The sequence below is a fragment of the Protopterus annectens genome, chromosome 4.part0 (assembly GCF_019279795.1).
Source record: "Protopterus annectens isolate FY-2018-M chromosome 4.part0, PAN1.0, whole genome shotgun sequence".
Taxonomy (NCBI): Eukaryota; Metazoa; Chordata; order Ceratodontiformes; family Protopteridae; genus Protopterus; species Protopterus annectens.
Genome location: NC_056733.1, coordinates 512226380 through 512247836, shown reverse-complemented (window position 1 = coordinate 512247836; position 21457 = coordinate 512226380). Strand labels below are relative to the sequence as shown.

Sequence of the window (21457 nt, the reverse complement as noted above, 5' to 3'; positions counted from 1 at the left end):
AGACGAGACTGCTTCCCAGAGCCCTCAGAAATCAAACTAGTATATTGGTAAACACTCTGCTAGAGATCATATTCATTTTGTTGTATTTGGTTATCAGAAAAGTCTAGCTGGGTCATGGAAGACTCCTTTTCAGCAGAGGTCCTGGGAGAAAAGCTCCAAAAACATACTTAGGAGGAGAACTACTTGCAAAGAGTTAAAACCAGACACACTGAGTACAAACAATATTTGAAGTACAGGATTACGGATTTGAGACAGAGTAGGTGTCTAGGTGTGTGTTACAACAATGACATTAATACGTAAGCCAGATATAATGGTGATTTGATACTGAACAAGCTGTTAGATAATGACTGTCATACTATACATCAGCAAGTCAAATGGCATCAGAAATTCTCAGTCCAGGAATCAAAATCTCTTGTGTGATATCAACAGAACAGTTTGGAGAAGCAGGTATATCTCTCACAGGATACCACTGCTTCAGAACAGACTCACATTCTGTACCTAAACTGTATCGTTATTATGTACAGAGGATGTGAACTTTATTTGCCTTACTCTGGGTCAGCAGTGTTCCTGCCTGCTTCACATATCCTGCAGTTTACACCACATCCCATAAATAGACTAATATCTTCTGCTGTTACTACAGAGATATATGCAGCCAAGGCATTTTTTTTTTCCATTTTAAACCATCAGAGTACTCAAATAATGGGAAAATTGGTATTATAAAGCCCAAAGAAATGTACAAAACTAACCTCCAGGCTGAGATCTCTTGCCACAAAAAGATTCCCAACTGTCCTACCATTAATACATGTCAGTCCTCCATAAACGCTTAGGAACAATTGCAATGACTTTTTTAACTATAAACATGCAGTCCATATTCACTCCTTGCTTACTGCGGTCTTTTGTATAATAATATAGGAGAAAGAAATGCACAACTCTCTCCATTCCACTCTGGCTAGAGACTGATGTAACACAAAAAAGAAGCTGAGATTGTATTTGACAGATTCAGAAGTGGTAGCCATGGCCAGTGCGTGGCCTTCTGCCTGCATCCCAAATGCCTGCCTTGGAATCACAAAGGAGACTGATCCCTATTCTTCCATCTTTCCCACTGTAAGAGAAGCAAAGATGATCCTAAGTTTTCTGCATGTTCTCTTCCTGGTATTTAGTTACAGCATTAGAACTCATGTCACTCCTCTATGTGCTGCTTCTGCTCCAGGAAATAAAGACAGTAATGCTGTGAAACATAGTGACACCAAGAACAATGACAAGAATCAGGTACTTTTTGTCTCTAATCTTGGTAGCCTCCCTATCATGAATGTCATTGTCACAAACTACCTGTACATATGTTTGGCCAAGCCAGTAACGCCTCATCATGTGTAGAAATGAAGTACATGTGCCCCGCAAGTGCTGGACTTAGAGAATAGGAAGATTCTAAGCCAATATCAGGTATAAGATGAAATGTCAAGACTGAACTATTGGAGGAGGACTTTAAACTCCAAAGTTAAATGTATAGTTTAATAACAAAATGTACTTTATCACAGCAAAAAGTCCTTGAAAGTAGCTGATTCACTCAGTTTAACATAACAAACAGTTCAGTCACAGGCAGTACTTGCTGAGTGGACAACTACAAAGACTGAAGAGTGCCTCTCTCCTGCCAATATTTTTACAGAGTTCTTCCATTAAACAGACAACACTAACTGCAAGAAGGCAAAGTCAATCAGTGTTTATTATAGGTAACAAGCAGGGCTATTACAAGTGCTTGCATGCTATTTGCTTGAGACACACTTGCTAGATGCCACTTGCTTGAAAAGGCAAATGCTCTAACTCCCACTTACTCAATATCCCATAACTACTTCATCCTCCTAACAGCTCCCTACTGAAATGTTGTCAATTGCCAAAAAGCAAAAAGACCGAAAACCCAGAGAAGAGGGAATCTCAAAAATTTGTCTTAATATTAAAACTTCTTTTTGCTGGGGGGGGGGGGGGCTACACCCCCACCCCCAAACTTATATCAATTCCAGTATCAACATACCTCTGAGAAAAGGGAATATTCTGAGAAATGGCATCTTGGACTTAGTATATATTAAGTCCAATCTTTCAGCCTTTCAGTCTCCATGTTTTGGGACTCGCTGTAGTGGGTCCAACATGTCAAATGGTTACCCACCCAACACTCTATACTACAAAACTGTACGGCCCTACAAGAACCCCAATATTAACCCTAAAACACCCTTCTCTCTGCATAAACCAGAAATCCCCCTCCCTCCTCTAAGATTCCCTTCTCACTCCTTAACCTTAAAATGCCTTTCTCGCTCCCTAAACTAAACCTAAAGCTCCCTTTCAGACCAATGCACTAATCTTCAATCCTACCCCCTCCTACTCCCTTGCTACAGATGCTGTACTCAACTCACTTGAACTCAAATAATTTGTTAGGATAAGCTGCGGCTGCTGCTAGCCTAATCTCATATTCAAGTTCCACTACCCCCACTGAACTCATAAACTTGTACAACTTCAGACAATTAATAACCATACCTACTAGACTCAACAAAACTTCAGGGAGACACTCAACATTAGACTGGATTCTTACAAACAAACCAGACAAACTGACAACAGTACGCCGCCTCTCAGTGTAAGTGACCACATACTAACATACTCCATTAGAACTCACCATAACCTAGATAAATATATTATCTATAATAAAATATGAAATACAACCAATTTCAGCAAAGACATTTTCAATGAAACACTAAAACCATACAAGTGGAATGTATTTAGACCAATGCCACTAGACACTGTTGTAGAACACTTTAATAACATATTCTTACAGACCTTAAATAATCTAGCACCAGTACATAATAAAAGAGTAACGTCCAACCTCGCACCATGGCTGACAAAAGAAACAAAAAAAAAAATAATGATAAAAAGAGATAAAGCCTGGAAAAATTGGTATAAAAATAGAACTCAAAATGCCTTCCAGCAATTTAGACATCTTAGAAACCTTACAAAACTCCATGTCAAACAGGATAAGCAAAGACACTACACCAACCCACAAAACAAACATATAAACAACCCAAAATGTTTTTGGTCATCACTAAATGAACTACTCCACCCCGGCAAGATCATCACTCCCTCCCCAAAAACAGACAATATGGCAGACTCTATCCCCACCTAGTTTAATTCCTACTTTATACAATCAATATTATCTCTCTTAGACACAAATACATCTGCCTCCCTTTTCCCTACCTCTGTCCAATCAAAACCACCCGCAGCTCTTCAGTTTTAGTCCAGTACCTACCTCACTCATAATGAACTTGCTCTTTAAACGAAAAACCACTTCCACAGATGTAGACCAACTACCCTCAGGCTACCTAAAATGGCCACAGAAGTCATAGCTTTTCCTGTATCCATACTAATTAACAGGTCCATAGATGAAAGATACATCCCCCATCACTGTGAAAAAAATCCTACATCATACCACTGCACACAGCTGGCACATTTACAAAGTTTAATAACTACAGACCATTAGTGATTCTCTTCCCCTCTCTAAAATATTAGGTAAATGCATCCATATGCAGCTGATGCAATACCTAACCTCAAACAACATGCTCTCAGAAACACAACATTTCTTAGGCCCCAGCACAGCACTACTACATATTTCCAATGTAATAAGCCAGCATAGAAACAATGGTCTGCTTGTGTTGTCCAAGGTTTAAGAGTTGTCAAAGGCAATTGATACTGTCTCACACCAGCAACTGCTTAGTCAACTCTCCCCAACCCCAATAGGACTTTGACAATAGTCCTTGTTGTGGTTTCTTAGTTACATATCTGGAAGGCAACAAGCTGTTAAATGGCAACAAACCTACTCATCTTTTCAACCAGATGCTACAGGTGTCCCTCAGGGCTCTATCCTGGATCTTCTCCTATTTAATATATTTATTAATGACCTCCACACCTCCACTCACCATGCTAGGTTAGTTCAGTATGCAGACTACTCAACATTAGTATGTATGGCCTCAACAATACATAAGCTCTAATAGATTGTCCAAAAAACGTTCTCCTCTGTAGAAACCTGGCTCAAAGAATAAAACCTCCTACTCAACCCAGAGAAAACTAAGTTAATGCTTTTTACCTCAAAAAGTTGCCAAAATCAAAAGCAATCTTTTACCATAAAGTCAGCAAGTAATACTGTCATTGAAACTGTAAGTCACAGTAAACTTCTAGGTGTTATAACAAATGACAGTCTCAGATATGACCAGCATATACTGCACACCATTAAATCTACACACCAGAAACTAGACTCCCTTTATAGGATTAATAGATTCCTTACAGATACTGCAAGAAAAACTCTAGCCACCACCTTCTTATTGCCAGCTTTCTTATATGTCGCTCCTTTCCTAACAAACTCAAAGACATTTGCCTCCTGCTACACTAAATAGCCAAATTTGTCACCAATCTCCCTCATAGGACCCACCATTGTCATAGCTTAAAGCAATTAAACTGGCTTGAATTACACCACCTATTCACAACTAACTACAGCACACATCATCCAGAAAAATGCCCTGGACTACAAAACTTTTTACTACCCTACTGTCCAGCAAGGACCCTCCGCTCTATTAACAAATTATTACTTACAAATAAGTCAAATAACGTTGCAAGAGACTCGCTTTACTCACAATACATTGCTAAACTCTGGAATAGTATTCCCACACAAATAAAATGCTCCAACAAACAATAGTTTTAAAACACTGCTTAAACAACATCTTAACCAGTCCTGGTCCTGCACATGTTCATCACAAGGTTAAGACTTTGTGCTTACCGTACGATAATCTCCAAATACTCTCCTTAAACAGAATACTCTCAACCTCTCACTGAAATGACAAAACAATTTTTATACTTAGCTGCTGCCAGAACAATTCACTAAATTGCATGTGGGCTTTCCATTTAGTAGCTTCCACCTCTGTAAATCTTAGAATGAATAAATGTATCTACTGTTTGTGTATAAATATAAATAAAAATTAACTACTCTGTGAAGCTTTTCTCCCCGGGACTCCACTGAAAATGGGTATCACCCAGTCAGACTTTACCGGTAAACAAAGACAAATAAAATAAGTCTGAGCACGAGCAGCAGCCTTCCTGTGCTACAAGACACTTGAATCCCTGGCTTCAAGACAATACTTTTCGAGCACTTGCAGAACATTCAAAAAAAAGATCTGGTCATTCTAAAACCAGATGGGTTGACAATTACCCATAAATGCAATAAGACCACGAAAATTCAAGACACAATAGACACTATTTTCATATATCTTCGTGTCTGTATTTCAAACACAATAGTAGAAGTCAATGATTATGTCACCTTGAGACTCCACTGCACAAAACACATCAGTATCTACAAGACTGTGGAAAACGGTTTATTCCAATACATAAATGCTCATTCTAACATTACTCAAAAAAAAAAGGCCATCCATGCAAGAAGACAAACCATCAACATTCAAAATGTGTTTCGCAGGGGTCCACTCTACAATGCTCTCCCATGTGCGGGATTTTACCATCCACAACCCCTTACTTTATTTTCTCACAATGTCACTACAACTCAATCAGTTATAGCAGGGAAAAACATTTCTATTTAATCAGAGGAGAGAAATACATTTGCATTTAAAAATCACACTGTCAAAACAGCAAGCACTTCTAGCAGTTGGCAGCAGTAATTTAATTGAGCAAATTGTGGTGGTGGCACTAAGTAACACCTCCATTTCACTGTTAATTAATATGTGCAATCACGTGACACTTAAGACTGTCCCATGTTTGTATTTAATAATTTCAGACAAGTACTGATGATATTCCTCACCCCACCCCCACTTTCTGGTGGCAACAAGAGAGAATCTCTTCTTTCCCCAGTCCCTTGTAGCATTACTCTGCTCTTGATGACACCATGAACAAACTAATTTTCTCTCAACTCTAGGATGCAGGAACAGCAAACCTCCTCTTTCTATACCTTTTACCATCCCTTTCCTTGACTCTTACTGCATTCCTTCACTCTTGGTAGAAGCAAGAACACTACTGTCACTCATATTTCTCTTCTCCTGGTGGCAGAAGGAGCATTCCCTTTTTCAGTTTTGACTTCTACATAGCAACAAAGAAAGACAAAACTCCCTTAATCTTCTGAGGGTAATGCTACTCAATGCTAGAAGTCTAAATCTCAAAATGCAGAATGGAGAACATCGACATCTGTGCAGTGACAGAGACCTGGTTCAAAGCTCCAAAGAGCACCCCTGCATTACGAGGCTATAATTCATACTACACCTTTCGGCCACCTAACCTGGACTGAAACACTAAAGGTGGAGGCGTGTCCATATTCATTAAGGATATCCACACCTCCAGGCTAGCTGCTCAGCATAAGGCATCCGAGATTATCCAAGTGCAATTAACCCTGGGCAAGACCGCAATCCAAATTGTAACTTGCTACAGATCCCCCACCATGCCCCAGGATTCCCACTCCTCACTTCTTGATGCACTGGAAAATATTAGGGTACAACCCAACACCCTAATAATGGTCGATTTCAACTACCCCACCATTAACTGGGAAAACCACTTATGTACCAACTCTTTTGCTCAACATTTTCTGGAACTCATAAATTCCAACGCCTTGGATCAACTTATCCACACCCCCACCAGGGGCAGCAATATCCTAGACCTGGTCATTACCAAAATAGTTCAGATCTGACCACAAGCTAATCAGCCTAGACAAAAATTTCTCCAAAGCGAACTTCACGCTTCTTAAGACAGAAGTGGCAAACTTCATGACACCCATAGAGGTACAACTGCTGAATCCTACATAATGCACTTTATAAGCACTTACACGAGTGCATGGATCATGCTATCCCTAACAGAACCAAGATGCTATCCTCCAAAAAAAAGAAGTCAATCTGGTGGTCCTCTGCCATAAAGAAATTCTACAACAGAAGAAAGAAACTGTTGCAAAAAAGAATAAAATCCTATGACTGGAAGAACTCCCTGGTCAGCCTCAGTAAGAAGCTGAGATCCCTCCTAAAATCCTCCAAAGCTAGTTATGAAAACAAAATCACCACTGATTCTAAAGACAACCACAAAACATTCTATAGCTATGTCAAGAATCTCAATGGCAACACTGCGATCTGCTCTGAATTACAGCACAATGGCACTAAATATACAGAATCAACTGATATTGTCAACATCCTGGCAGATAGGTTTAGTGCTAACTTTACCCCCCCTCACCCCCTAAAGGGCCCACCTCTATACTGGAAGAATGCAAAGGTCCTATAATCACGGCTGCACAGGTAAAAAACACACTCTCTAAAGCCAAGAACACAGCATTCATGGGACCATCTACATAAACTACAGAATGAACTGGCACCCCACCTAAGCACCATGTTCAATCATAGCCTCACCTCAGGCTTTGTGCCCACTGAATGGCACACAAAGATGGTTATCCCACACCACAAAGGGGGAGCCACCACGGACCCCGGGAACTACTGCCCCATTAGCCTAATGAGCCTGGTCTGCAAAGCCATGGAACGTATCATCATGTAACTTATAAACAAAGACATTGGTAATCTCCATACTCTGGACTCCACCCAGTTTGGGTTTGTAAAAGGCAGACCATGTCTCCTAAACCTGATTGACTTCTTTGAAGCAGTCACCAAAGCCGTAGACGAGGGTAAGGTGGTTCACACAGCCTATCTAGATCTCGCCAAGGTTTCCGACACCATCCCCCACTCTGGAATTATAGATAAACTCCCTAAACTAAGTATAAATCCCTAGGTCACAAGATGGGTTGCCAACTGGCTCACTGACAGAACCCACACTGTGAAAGTAGCAGACTCCAAATCTGACTACAGACCAGAGACAAGTGGAGTACCACAGGGTTCAGTCCTGGGTCCTCTCCTGTTTGGTATCTACTTTTCTGAAGTACAGGCTAACACAGAAGGTCTTTGGCCAATGAAGTTCGCAGATGACTGCAAACTAGGAGCCATAATTGAAACTCCTATAGATGTGGACATCCTACAAAAGGGCCTCACTGAGACATGCCTGGTGTCAAAGCCATGGCCTCAAGCTCAATGCCAAAAAGTGCACTGTCATACCCTTTGGTAAAAACTCTGTACCCATGAGCTACCACATAGGTGGTAGTTTACTTAACACCTAAAGTGTGATGAGACCTTGGGACACAGGTGGACAGTAGTCTCCTTTGACAATCACATCGCCACAGTAGTCAGGAAATCCTTCTATGTGACACACCTCATCACAAAAAGTTTCTCATCCAGGAAAAAAGAGGTCATTGTTCCCCTCTACTCGTCACTCATTAGACCCATTATAGAGTACAACGCCCCTTTTGGTATGTACCTCACAAGACATCTACAGCAACTGGAAAGGCTGCAGAAATTCCTCACAAAGAGGATTACCAGCCTTAAACAGATGCCCTACGCAGACCGTCTCAAAAAACTCCAGCTTTACTAAGTCGCATATCGCTTACTCAAAGGTGAACTCTGCCTAACATACAAAGCTATGCCAAACCCAGAGCTGTTGGACATGCTCCACTTAAAGAAATCTCAATCCCTCCGAGCTACATGCTCTAGGGACCTAAACCTTGTCACCACAATAAACGGAACATGCTGGAGGGATTGATTCCTGTCCCAGAGATTTCCCATACACTGAAACAAACTACCTATCAACATCAAACAAAGCTCCTCATTAGCACTCTTCAAGAAAAATTTTGATGATTGGATGGGAAATAGGAAATTCACCCCGGGAATCACCTCTATGGCTCTGCTCGACAGGGGCACAGGAAAATAATTTTCTTGGGTGGCGAAAGCCAGGGTAGCTTTTTTGGCTAGGCTTGTATAGGTCCTAGGGCCGATAGCCTAGTACCTACCTATGAACTACTAAAATGCACACTGCGCATTGTTTCAAACTTTATTTATTGTTTAGCCCTACATTTTGCACCTCTTGGTGGCAAGGCCTAAAACCTCTCTCTTTACTCTTTTCTTAGCTCCTGGTGGCAGAAGAACCTAAACCCTCTTACTTTTTACTATTAATATAGCTATTTGCTTCTCATTACTCTCTCTACTTTAATCTTAAACCCCTGGCAAGAGTACTACAACCCTATATGACTAACCCAAATGCCTGTGGGTTGGGAGGGTGGCCTAATGGTTAAGGTGTTTGCCTTACAAACACAAGGTACAGGGTTTGAGTATCACAAGGGATAATTGGCTAGGCTTAAAATGGCTCACAAGGGCAGTTAGCTTAGTACTAATCTATGAACCTATGAACCTATGGTGTCAGCAAGATCTAAGCTACTCCTTCATAAATACTGTTATTTCCAGAACCAGTATCAACTTGCGCAACTGTGCCAATTTCCCTACACAACTGGTTTAGTAGCAGTATAATTAACGGACAGTAAGCTTTAACTCTCATTCCCCTTGTCAAATCAGAATGTGTCTCATTATTTTAACTGTTAGAGTTTCAGCCAACCACAGCACACTTCCAGCTTCTATGTACATCACACATACATGCTCCTCACACATCTTTAACTAGTAAACCAGCTTAAAAAATATATTAGGAAAACTTATCCATATCAAGGAAAACAACTATGAAATAATGTACTTTTAATACACTAGAACATTACTCCTTCTTATGTAAAACATTTTTTTAAAAAACACCTCAACAAGAAAACTCCTACCTAAACTGTACTCTGCCACCATTAAAATAATCCTGTCTGGAAACACTTTAACTGGAGATCAAACCTTTCAATACCTTCTACTACAATCAACCACACATTTTAATGTACACAAACGTAAGCGTGGGCCTCTTTAATATCAACAGCATTAATAATACACATTAGTCCTTGAATTCTGGCTGATTAAAGACCAAACTTGTATGCTAGCAATAACCAAAACTTGGCTGAAAGATTAGTTCTGTTGCATAAAGGTGGATGGGAATAACTCATCCCTATTCACAGAGATTAGAGAACTGGAAGTGGTGTTTTACTTCTTATTAGTAAAACTGCAGGTCGAGCAAAGAAATTCTTCCTCCCCCATGACAATGCTTCCAACTATTGTGAAAGGCCATCTGACTGCTGCCAAAAACATACATCTCCATACTGATGCAGCTTACATACTGCCACCTTCTTTCCTCAGTTTATATCACCGAGTACTGGCACACATGTATACAAAAGGAATTGGCAAGAGTACTACAACCCTATATGACTAACCCAAATGCCTTAAAGTTTAGCAGTTACACAAAATACCCTAAATGGCTCAACCAATTAGTCACGGAACTCAATACAAATATTTCCTCTGGCTTCAGCTCACTAAATGAAAATATTAACTAACATTGGTGTGCTAAAGTTTCAGTATCTATGTTACTACAGACAGGTATTTCAAAACTCCCAGGAAACACACTCAAATTATATCAGGTAGGCCAACTTCAGATATTAAATGCAAAAGTATGCATCTTATGTTACAGTCAAAAGACTGGTTTCCATTACCCATGTAAACAAACCCAAACAATGCCTCACTTGATTTCTCAACTTTCTGTCCTTCAAGGTACCCATTTCCCTTTTCCCTCAAACACATATATGCATCAAGGGACAGCTCACCCTTGGTTAACCAAAGAAGACAAAAACCTAATAACAGTAAGAGATCTGATAAGGAAAACTGAATAACACATCCAACCAACAGTGATCTTCACCATACATTCAGTGAGCTGTGTAAACCATACAGAATAAACAACAGCTTAGGCAAAGCCACTTATCTTAGTAATATTTTTTATACATGACCTAGGCTCATGAAAGGCCACAAACAGCAACAACATATATTTAGTTACAACAGCATACTGAAGAAAAGAGAGAATGAAAGCTAAGAAGAAATAAGGAGTGTCCATACAGCCATGACAGTGGCTATACAAATAAAATTCCAAGATGTTACTACGCCCTCACACCCACTCCAAAACTATTCTGGAGAGTCATCAAATAGCTAAACTACTATACCACTGACTACCCAAGCTCAGAAAATGCATTTCAACAGCTAATAGCAAATGAATATAAAAATACATACTAACCTCTTTAGTATCAATCATAAATAATGTGTATCACAACCAATATTCCCTAAGGAAATAATGAATAACCATCCTCTCAGAAAAATCCCTTGTCATAAATCTGCCAGACATTTTATTCCACAGAAATCATGTTCAAAGAATTACAACGGCTTTAAGAAATGAATAAGAAAAGTTATGGACTATATTAAGTATAAACCTTCCTGCATTCCTTAGAATATTAGTTAAATTATAAGTACTAGTCTCCATTTGTTTCAAACATGCTACAATTGTTCCTTTACTTAAGTGCCTCTCTCTCTTTCTTACCTCTATACTAATGTTCTATTACTGCTGCTAATCTACCCTCACAAACAATGACTTCTGAATATATATATATATATATATATATATATATATATATATATATATATATATATATATATATATATAACCACATTTTTGATAATGTAAACAAATACAGCTGTCTTTGTGATGTCCATCATGATTTTAGGAGAGGCTGCAGAACCATAGTAGCACTTAGCTAAAATACACAGTAACCTCAACAATGAACTCCTTAAACAGGTGTATTTACCAATATGACAACAGATTTAAAAGCAGCTGACCCCCCCCCCACCCCACACACACACACACACACACAAACACATAAACACGCGCGCACACTAAATCTACATAAATTCAACTTTGGACCTATTACTATCTCTTGGTTTAAAGGATACTTTGAAAAAAATCACACATTGCAGTTTAGCCAGTCACTAATTGACTCAGACATGGGAACTGTCAGCTATGGAATCCCCTCAGTGGAAGGTCTTGCACTCTTTTTTTTTTTTTTTTTTTAAATCAATTAAGGATATCACTTATGCTCTTTACTCACTGAATACTTCATAACTTCTCTTCTGGTTAATAAAATTTGCCTGACCTTTGTATAAAAACAAAAGGACTGAAATATTTTTACTGCTCATTTCTTGCTATCCATACTCACTGACAAGAGCTTCCAGTTTCTCAGTTTTTTTTAGTCTCTTCCCACATATCCTTAGCTGCCATAACAGAATAGTTTTTAACTCATACTTCTAAATACAATTCAATTTTATCGTGTTTCCATAAATAATGGGCATTGCTGAGCTAATTCATGTGTGGGTACACAGTTTACAGCTAAAGCCTTTTTGTCTTATCTTCCTGAATTTTATATCCTGAAAAAAACGTAAAACTGTCTCAGAATGTTCCACAACACTGAGAGGCTCTTTTCTGGTTTTATCAAGGAATAATCTGCAAATAAAGCCAACTTTTCTTGATTATCGTACTAATTGCATGTTTGAATTTCCAAGTCCCTTATTTTCTTTGCCAATGGCTTTAAACATAAAGCAAATAACGAAGGGGAAAGAGGACACCCCTGCATGGTTCCTCTGTTCAGACACAATTTATAAGAGGAACACTCCCACTTAGATTTTTACCTTTGATGTTTCATATATTCTCCTAATTAGCCTTACTACTGTATCAGGGAATGTAAATGCATCCATTGCCCTGCTGATAAAATCCCAGCTTACTCTGTCAAATGCTTTTCCTACATAAAGCCCCCCCCCCCAACAACACTGGTATTTTCTTACATTCTGCTTCCCTCTGGATCATCATTGTTCTATTAATGTTGCCAAATGTTTGCTTCCCCTCGGGGGAAAAAAAAACACTGATCCACATCTATAAATTGTGGCAACACCTTTAACATTCTTTTATCCATTACAGAAATAAACACTTTATAACAGGTTCATAGGTTAGTACTAAGCTAACTGCTCTTGTGAGTCATTTTAAGCCTAGCCAATTATCCCTTGTGTGACTCAAACCCTGCACCTTGCATTTGTAAGGCAAACACCTTAACCATTAGGCCACCCTCCCAATCATGATTTAAAACTGAAACGGGCTTATATGAAGCTGAATTTGATGAGTCTTTACTGTCTTTAGATATTATAGCCACTACAGCTTTTTCCAAGCTGTTAGTGCTTCCCATCCTTTTAGAATAATGCTTAACAAAACCTTCCAGATCTTTATCACTTTCTTTCCTTCTAGCTTCTAAGCTTTCACCAGGACACCATCTATTCCTGGAGACTTTCCTGCAGACTAGTTATACATCACCATTTTATCTCACCTCCTCCCCTCCTATGTTAACTTGTGAACCTCATGTATCTCTAACATTGGCATATTTAAGTCTTCAATAAGTTATTTCCATTTGTGCTTGCTTTTTTTTGATTTCCACAGTTATCTGCTTTATACAAATTTTCATAAAATTTCTGAAATATCTCTAATATCTCTAGTTATTTTTCTTGTTATAGGCTCCCTAACTTTAGCAACAGCCCTTTCTACTTTCTGTTGCCAAAGTTGTTGTGCTAAATGTTTTTGTGCTCTCGAGTTATCATAAGTTAACAACACTCTTTCTAAATTCATGAATATTACTTGAGTACTCCCATGTTTCCTCTTTAGCACTCTGCAGTTGCACTTCTTCCTGTTTGACCTTTATCAGCCACTCTAAATAATTATTACTTTAAGAAACACCAAAATGTCTCCTTTGCCTCTACAGATGGACTAATACTTCTGCAGGCTTTGATAATGAAAATACAGACTATCCACCTTTGCCAGCTCCACAATAACCTAATTACACAAATAATATGTTTTGGGGCCAAGGGAAACAACAGGGAAGACAGCAGAATGGCTATAATCAACAAAACAACTTTAAACGACGGTATGAAGGTAACGGAGACTTTCAACAGTTCAAACAACAAAATAAAAGGAATAAATATTGATTTTAAACATGTTTGCACAGTAGTTAGCAGTATAAAAAAATGTGATTTGAATAATTGTATTGTGAATTTATCTGGGGTTGATTCAAGTGAAACTGAAATATGTGTTTTGAAGTATGGTTTAAAGTTTATACCAACAGCTCTACCTACAGCAGATTTTATTAAAACAGAAGTGTTTAAGTTGATAAGAAAGTTGCACTTGGTTAATTACTTTGAATGTAATGGTGAAAGTATGTCAGTTAATGAAGACAGTGCATCTGCAAGTGAAGACGAGTTGCTGGATTTCTTCTCCTGTGATTCTTCAATTGAAACAGCTGAAAATGTTAATGCATATTGCACTTTAAATACTGAAATGGTTACTTATACTAGCGCTTTTATGCCTGCATTTACCAACCAGGTGATTTTGCAATTTTCTAAGATGCTTAGTTTAGAGAAAGTTCTGAAAGATTTTTCTTCCGAGACAAAAGACATTTTGTATAATATGAATAAGAATAAATGGTTGTCTTTATTAAATTTAGGTCAAAGATCAGACATAATTATAAAACCCTCAGGTAAAGATAGAAAAATTGTTGCTATGCACTGGAAACAATACCTGAAAATGTGTATGGACCATTTATCTGATGGTCAAGTATACAGGGCAGTAAATATTGATGTTTTTAATCAGGCTATAATGAACTTTAAAGAACTAGTAGCTAAAGGCCTACGATTGGGCTATTTTACAAGAAAAGATGCCCTAAATAAATTTAATGTAGAAGGAAGCTCAATGGCTAAGTTCTATTGTCTGCCAAAGACGCATAAAAAATGTGAGCCCCCCCCCCCCCCCCCAGGTAGACCCATAGTAGCAGCACAGAATTATTTTCTCAATAATATACGACTTTTTTTTACATTCCTATCTTTTGAACTATGTAGTTAAGTTAAATTCTTATATTAAAGACACTTTACATTTTCTGGATTAAATAAAAAATGTTAAATGTGATGAAGAATATTACTGGATAGTTTATATATATATATATATATATATATATATATATATATATATATGGATGCATGGTCTGGCATATTTTGTAACTCCAGGAAGGCTGTGCCGAGGCACCAGTGTTATTCAGTGTGTATAAACTATTTAATACAAAATTGGTGGCATCTTTTCCACTGGCTTTGTAGTCTGGGGTGTAATTCTTATTACTTCTTTACTATTTCTTTCTTTCATTCTAACCTACTTTTAAACTCCATTTTCAGTTTACCCCTTTCACTACCCACAGCTTCTGGTGAACTTTCGATCTTCTCTAATAACTTCCGAGTAACGTCTACTACCCTTTTCTTCATTTCCTTTCTTTTTAACAGATAGGTGGGGAAGTACTGGTGTCTAATTTTTTACTTCATTATCCTGCTTTTTTATCTTAGTTATTATTGGTCCATGACCTGAAGCAGTTACTGGATGTGATCCACGGCTCTAAATTAAATGCACATGTTCCTGCAAAATATAATTTCTGTCTAGTCTAGCTCAGTTATTGTACCTTAGAAAATGATATGCAAGTTCCTACTACTGAATTCATGTCTTCTATACCAAATATTTTCAGCAATTTCTTCAGAAATCTACCATTCAGTTTGTTATATTTTCCATTGTAGGTCCCCAAATACATCCTCACTTTTGCAAATCACATTACAATCCTTACAGCCCCTATCTACAAGTAATATTCCCTGCTGATTACTTCTCCCAAAATGTTTTAAGCTCCATAATAACAGTTTATGGTGGAATATAAATTCATGCCAGCATAATCCTCATCACTTGCCCATAGCCCCTTACAAATGCTCATCTACCATTATCTTTTTTTTTTCTCTCTTCTATTGGAGCTCCTCTAGCAATTAATATATAAATACTCCTCTTATCCTTTGCTCCTGATACTCTGCTGAACATCTATCCCAAAATGTTTTACCAAATTCACGTTCTCAGTACTTTCCAAATTTATCTCCCACAGCATTGCTATTTCCAGTCTGCATTTCGTAATATATAATTCAATACTCTTTCCTTTTTGCCTATACCTGTGAGAACATTCACATTTCAAGATAATATGGAAAGTGTTGCCATGATAAGAGGTTATTATTTCCACCTGTTATATATGACAGTTTTTTACAGGTCTCTTTCAAGCTTTTGTGATACATGCATCCACTAATGTCAGATTAATGATTTATAGAGTTGTTTCTTGTCATTTCCTTTTGATCCTACAATTTTACAAGACTTTTTGTTTTAATGAAAACCCTCAAAAACACATTCCAGAACACTCCTATAACTTACAAACTTAATACACACACACACAACTATGTACCTCTTCAATGAAGTTTAATCTTCCTAAAAAATGGTCCCAAATAGACAGCTGCACACACACAGGCATCATCTGCCCTAAAATTAAGGTTATCCATTCCAAGACGCATGCAATTACCTCTGTTCATACTTACACTAATCACCGTCTGTGCTTTTACTATCTTTATTGCCCCAGATATGAAAAAACAACTTACACACTTTCAGAAAACATTAACTTTTAGCCTCAAAGAAACCATATATATATTTCCCTATAATCATCTTGTCTTCATGGAAACATAAGAAAAATGTAGCCCTCAGCTGCAGGCTTCTAAAGTCATGCTGGACACTTACTGCTAAAGGAAAATGTTTCAATATATTTAGTCTCTCTTATTTCCTTATTTATTTGGTTATTAGATTAAACCAAAGGCCTTAATCCAGAAATTCGCCAGTGCAAAAGTAAGAGAAAACATATTAGCTCTACATATATTATGATCTGTGTACATTTACACCCCATCCCACCCTCAACAGCCCAAGACTACAGCCTACTAACTTAAACATGCTTTTGTCTTGCCTTTTTTCTCTTTTAGCATTTAATGCCTACATTTTAATACTAAAAAAGAAAAAAGAAAGAAAAAAGGAATCCGTTTACTTTAATATCTTTATCACATACAACAGTATCTGAAAATGCTTTACTAAATTACATGTAATTTATATAAAGAAAAGTATGTAAAAATATTAAGAAAAAATGTTTTGCTTAGTTACCTTTTTCCTTCCTCTTCCCTTACTTTAGTGTCCTTTAAAACATTAACAACTTGAAACTGGACAAAAGCCTTTCAGTTCTTCACAAGTTTAACAACATCAACAAAACTCTGTTCTTTCCACTTTTTCTTATGCAATCATATTTCACAAATAAGACTGATGCTTTTAATCTACATTTATTCATTAATTTCTGTGTTACTGTTCTTCTTCCTGTTCATCTGCATCTCCTAACTTCAGACTCCAGTTAAATTACAAGGTACTCCTGATTATTCTAGTCAACTCCTGTGCTTTTCTCTGACTTTCAAGCATATTCCTTTGGAACACTGGAAAGGGTTTCACTGCAAAGTCTCTTTATGAGCTTCCCTTCAGACTCATGGCTCACTTACTGTTGAACACATTTTCTATGTCCTCCTTGTCCTGTTCTGCATAAACAATTACTCTGATCCTCCAAGAAAAAAAAAAGTATTCTAAAGATAGCTGGATGCAGCAGCTTGAATCTCACACCCACCACTTGACATTTCCTGACTGCTGGATAAATTTGATTCCCTTCTGACTGGTGTACAGTAAACTGTCATTTTCTACAAACACTCTACTATCTCCATCTTTTAATACTTTGCTCTTCTGCTAGAGTTTTGTCAGGATCAACCCTTTCTGCTGGTAGGAGTGCATCTTTACTAATACAAGTCTTAGGTACTTCACCATGACCAGGTTTGGCACATACATGTGCCCCTTTCATTTAAAAAATACTGCAGTTGAGTTCCAGTCCAGTTGCTTATTTGTACCTTCATAAAATTAACACAGTCTGTTCATTTCGGTTTCTCTGGTGCACCACAAAATCTCATTTTTCCCCTTCATGCTCTGTCCTCTAATTCCACCATTTTTTGAAACATCTCTTCCTGAGCAGTCTCAAACTCAGCCACTTCGACCTCTGATTTTTTCGGTTTTATCAGGTCAGATGAATATCTTTTTAAAACATCTTCCATTTCCCAACCTTTTGTTATTTGAGTTGATATACTCCATATTTCATTTATTTTAAGCAGCTCTTAGCACATCAGACTTTTTTCCTCTCTAGTATACTGGGAGCCATGTCTTGCACTAAAGCTGCAGCATGAAATTTTTTTTGTTGAATAGCTGCAGGATTGTTCCAGGACACTGCTTTCTTTTCACCTTTTATAGCGATTTTCTTACAAACTCTCTTGATTTATTTTTTGCTGACATCAAGGTAGAGTACTTACTAGACAGTAACTGAATTTACTAAAAGTCACAGAGTTTCTGGCCCTTATGTCTCATTTTCTTTTTTCACACTGTTAAGCTACTGATCAGTGTGCCTCCATCTTGGAAACTGCGATAATGGAAGGTGTGATAGATTCAGGCACAGGAAGGGCTTTAGCTAGTCATCTCAAGTAAAATATATGAATTTGCTTGCTAGTGTACTTGCATTGTCCAGTGGGTTATCTGGTAAGAGTGTTGTTTCTTAGATTCTTGATATAGCTAAAGAAGGATTTGTAGTTGTTCTTCACTTCAGATGCTAACCTTAGTTCGGGGGCAGCTTTAGTAGACTTCGTTTTCAATCTTTTGGTCAAATTTTCTGAACATTTTTTTGTCCTGGGTCTTTTGATCTGTTGTGCATTTTAAAAGCTTTTTTCTTTTTGCAGATTTTATATATGTTGATGAACCACCAGGGTAATTTGCTTTTAAGTTTCGCAATACATGTTGATCTGGATGGGACTGACAGTTGTATGCATTTATCTAAATGGGCACAGAACTCCCTTGCAAAGCTATCTGCTGTGTCAATGTATGACATAATGCTACTATAAGGGCATTTAAAAACCTCATCATGAATTTAATGAGATTTGTATGTTTGAAATCCGTGAATTATGATATATTGGTTCAAGTGGGTTTAGAGATTTTGAGGGAGAAAGTTATTAGCTTGTGATCTGACTTAATTGAGGAAGGAAATACCCGGGAATGTGTATACAGTGATGCTATATTCAAAAATCCTAGTCCAAGAATATTACGTCCTCTACTGTGTCTGGTAATCTGATCCACGGAGTTTTTATTTAATAGATTCAAAAACATTTTGGTATATCCTACACTAGAAGTGCACATAACGCCAGTTTAATTGAAGGGGGTATGTAAAGTTTCCCATAATAACGGAGCTCTTGTTTATGGAGAGTTCACAGAGTATATTTAAGAACCTTACATGAGCTTCAGTTCTGCTCTGAATACTCAGTCTTTGAACCCAGGTCATGTTTTAAAAGGGTCTTTCACACAGCCTGCCTACTTAGATAAAATAAATTGAATAACTCAAAGAAAAGACGATCATTAAGAAAAACTTTATAACCATATTCTCTTCCTCTAGTATGCGATAACCTTCGTGAATATGTAAGACAAGCAAATGATCTAAAATACATCAATGCAATTTGTAGTAAGCAATAATGAGCTTCCAAGCTTCAAAAGACTAAAAACAAGCAATACACCTTCCACATATAAGAAGGAAGCAGGAACCAACACTGACAATGAACAAACTGTTAGAAAAGTTTTCATTTTGCCTCTGTACTTAAGAACTGCTACAGCTAAAAGTGACATTTCTTCTACCAATATGCTACACCAAATACCCCCCAAGTTACACTGTATTTTAAAGCTGAGGGACAGCTTTCATGCCAATACAACATAATAACATACTAAACTAGTAGAATCTTACCAGTGCATAAATTCTTAGCCTTTTTGCAGTGGAAAAAAAACTATTAACCACAAGTGGTAGCAAGATTAAGATGTACATAACAACATGTTAATTCTGTTTCTCATTAACGTAAAAATATTGACACTGAATGATAATCTGAAAAGGTTAAAACATACATTGAAAATAGTATGTACAAGTTTTAAGTATCTTTAACTTGCTTAACTAAATCTACAAAATGTTAATACATCTCATGACTGTTCTTTACAGCTTAAGGAAATCTGACTTACTTGTTCCGTGCACCTCTTCACCTGTAAAGCGGATGTTAAAGGCAAATGTTGGGTCCCCTCCGCTAGCAAGCTTAACACAGAGCTGAGAAGATGGTACAGAAGCAAGCTGTCTAGCTGCCTGGCAGAAGTAAGAATTTTCAGAAGATCGGATCTCACCTAGAAATAGAAAGCAATTTTTTTCAGTTGAGTTTCCTTACAATTTTTACTCGAAGATTTAAAGTCTCTTGAAACTGTGACAGTGATTCCTACTGAACGATGCACTGTATTATTTTATAAAAATAGAAAAAAAAAAAAAAGACAAGTCTTCTGAAATGTTGTAGTTCCAATGAATGACAGAACAAGACATTTTATTTTTTTTTCTGTTAATTAAAATCTTGGAATTACAATGAAAAGCAGAACATGCCTTTCTCAAAATGAAACAAGACTGCATTAATGTGGGTTATAGTAAAAGGACAGAAAAAACAGCGATAAAAAGAGGTGGAGAATGCAGATGAAACAGCAGGCTGACATTTAGTATGAGGTGAAAATAATGCCAATCTATGCACTTCAGAATTTGTAGCTGTTACACTGTATAAAGTAGTGCAATATTTTCATCATCTTTTCCCATTTTTTGCACAAGGGGTCAGGGTGTCACTTCAACAGTGACAATCATCTAGAGTCAAGGTTTACATAGTTGGGTGGCTAGCCCTGCCACTGTAGTTCCTTGACACCACACATTCGAACCAATGACCAGTTTAGATTGTCCAATTCACCTATTGCATACACTCGGAGGAAACCCACACAAATACATGCAGGGCATGCAGACTCCACACAGAAGGCACCCCAGCTGAGAATCGAACTGGGGAACCTCTCCTGTTGTGAGGTGACAACACTATCTGCTGTTTCACAGTGACACCCTGCAATATTTTCATGTCACAAATAAAATTTTGTATAAGATACTAATGTGTAGTTTATTTAGTTTAATATGTATTTCTCAAATATAAACTTCACAGTTTATGATGCAGTAATTTTGATACTTACATGAATTATAAGTTTTGGCTTATATTTTACTAAAATGCACTTACAACTGTGATATAAATTAATCTTTTATCACTTATCTGTGAATCCAAATAATTTTACCAAAAGTGGTGAGGTCAAGAGTTAGGTTTCATGAGGTCAAAAACAAATGCACAAGATAACCTAGTTATTTCACAGCTAGTCAGTCTCATTTCATTTATGCAAATGAAAGCTTGAAATACATTTTGGGGAAAAACAGAAATATGCATTTTGTTTATTTTCACTGTCAATAAAATTTTAATTTAAATGAAACATCACTCAAACTGTAAGCAGCTTAGCAATTAACAACTTTTACATTGTATATTTCACATATCTGGAAAAAAAACATACATATTTGGTAGGCTTTGATAATTTATAAACCACATCGGGGTACATATTTACAATTGCACCACTCAAATTATAAATGCTATTATACTAAACAATACATCTGCTTTAAATACATATTTTTAAGTTATTCCTATTTGTTTATAAAGAAGTACAAAAGCACAGTTTTACCATTGTGGACATAAACGAA

The 21457-nt window shown here is 37.3% G+C and overlaps 1 protein-coding gene across 2 annotated transcripts in view; it reads right to left on the bottom strand.

Annotated features, from left to right (window-relative positions):
• The window catches only part of HECTD4 (HECT domain E3 ubiquitin protein ligase 4), a 5422508-nt gene that overhangs the window by 230840 nt on the left and 5170211 nt on the right, over nucleotides 1-21457 (bottom strand). For both annotated transcript variants that reach the window (XM_044068422.1, XM_044068423.1), the window contains exon 70: nucleotides 19888-20043. In XM_044068422.1, the coding sequence (XP_043924357.1) occupies nucleotides 19888-20043 (156 nt within the window). The remainder of the gene's footprint in view (nucleotides 1-19887; nucleotides 20044-21457) is intronic.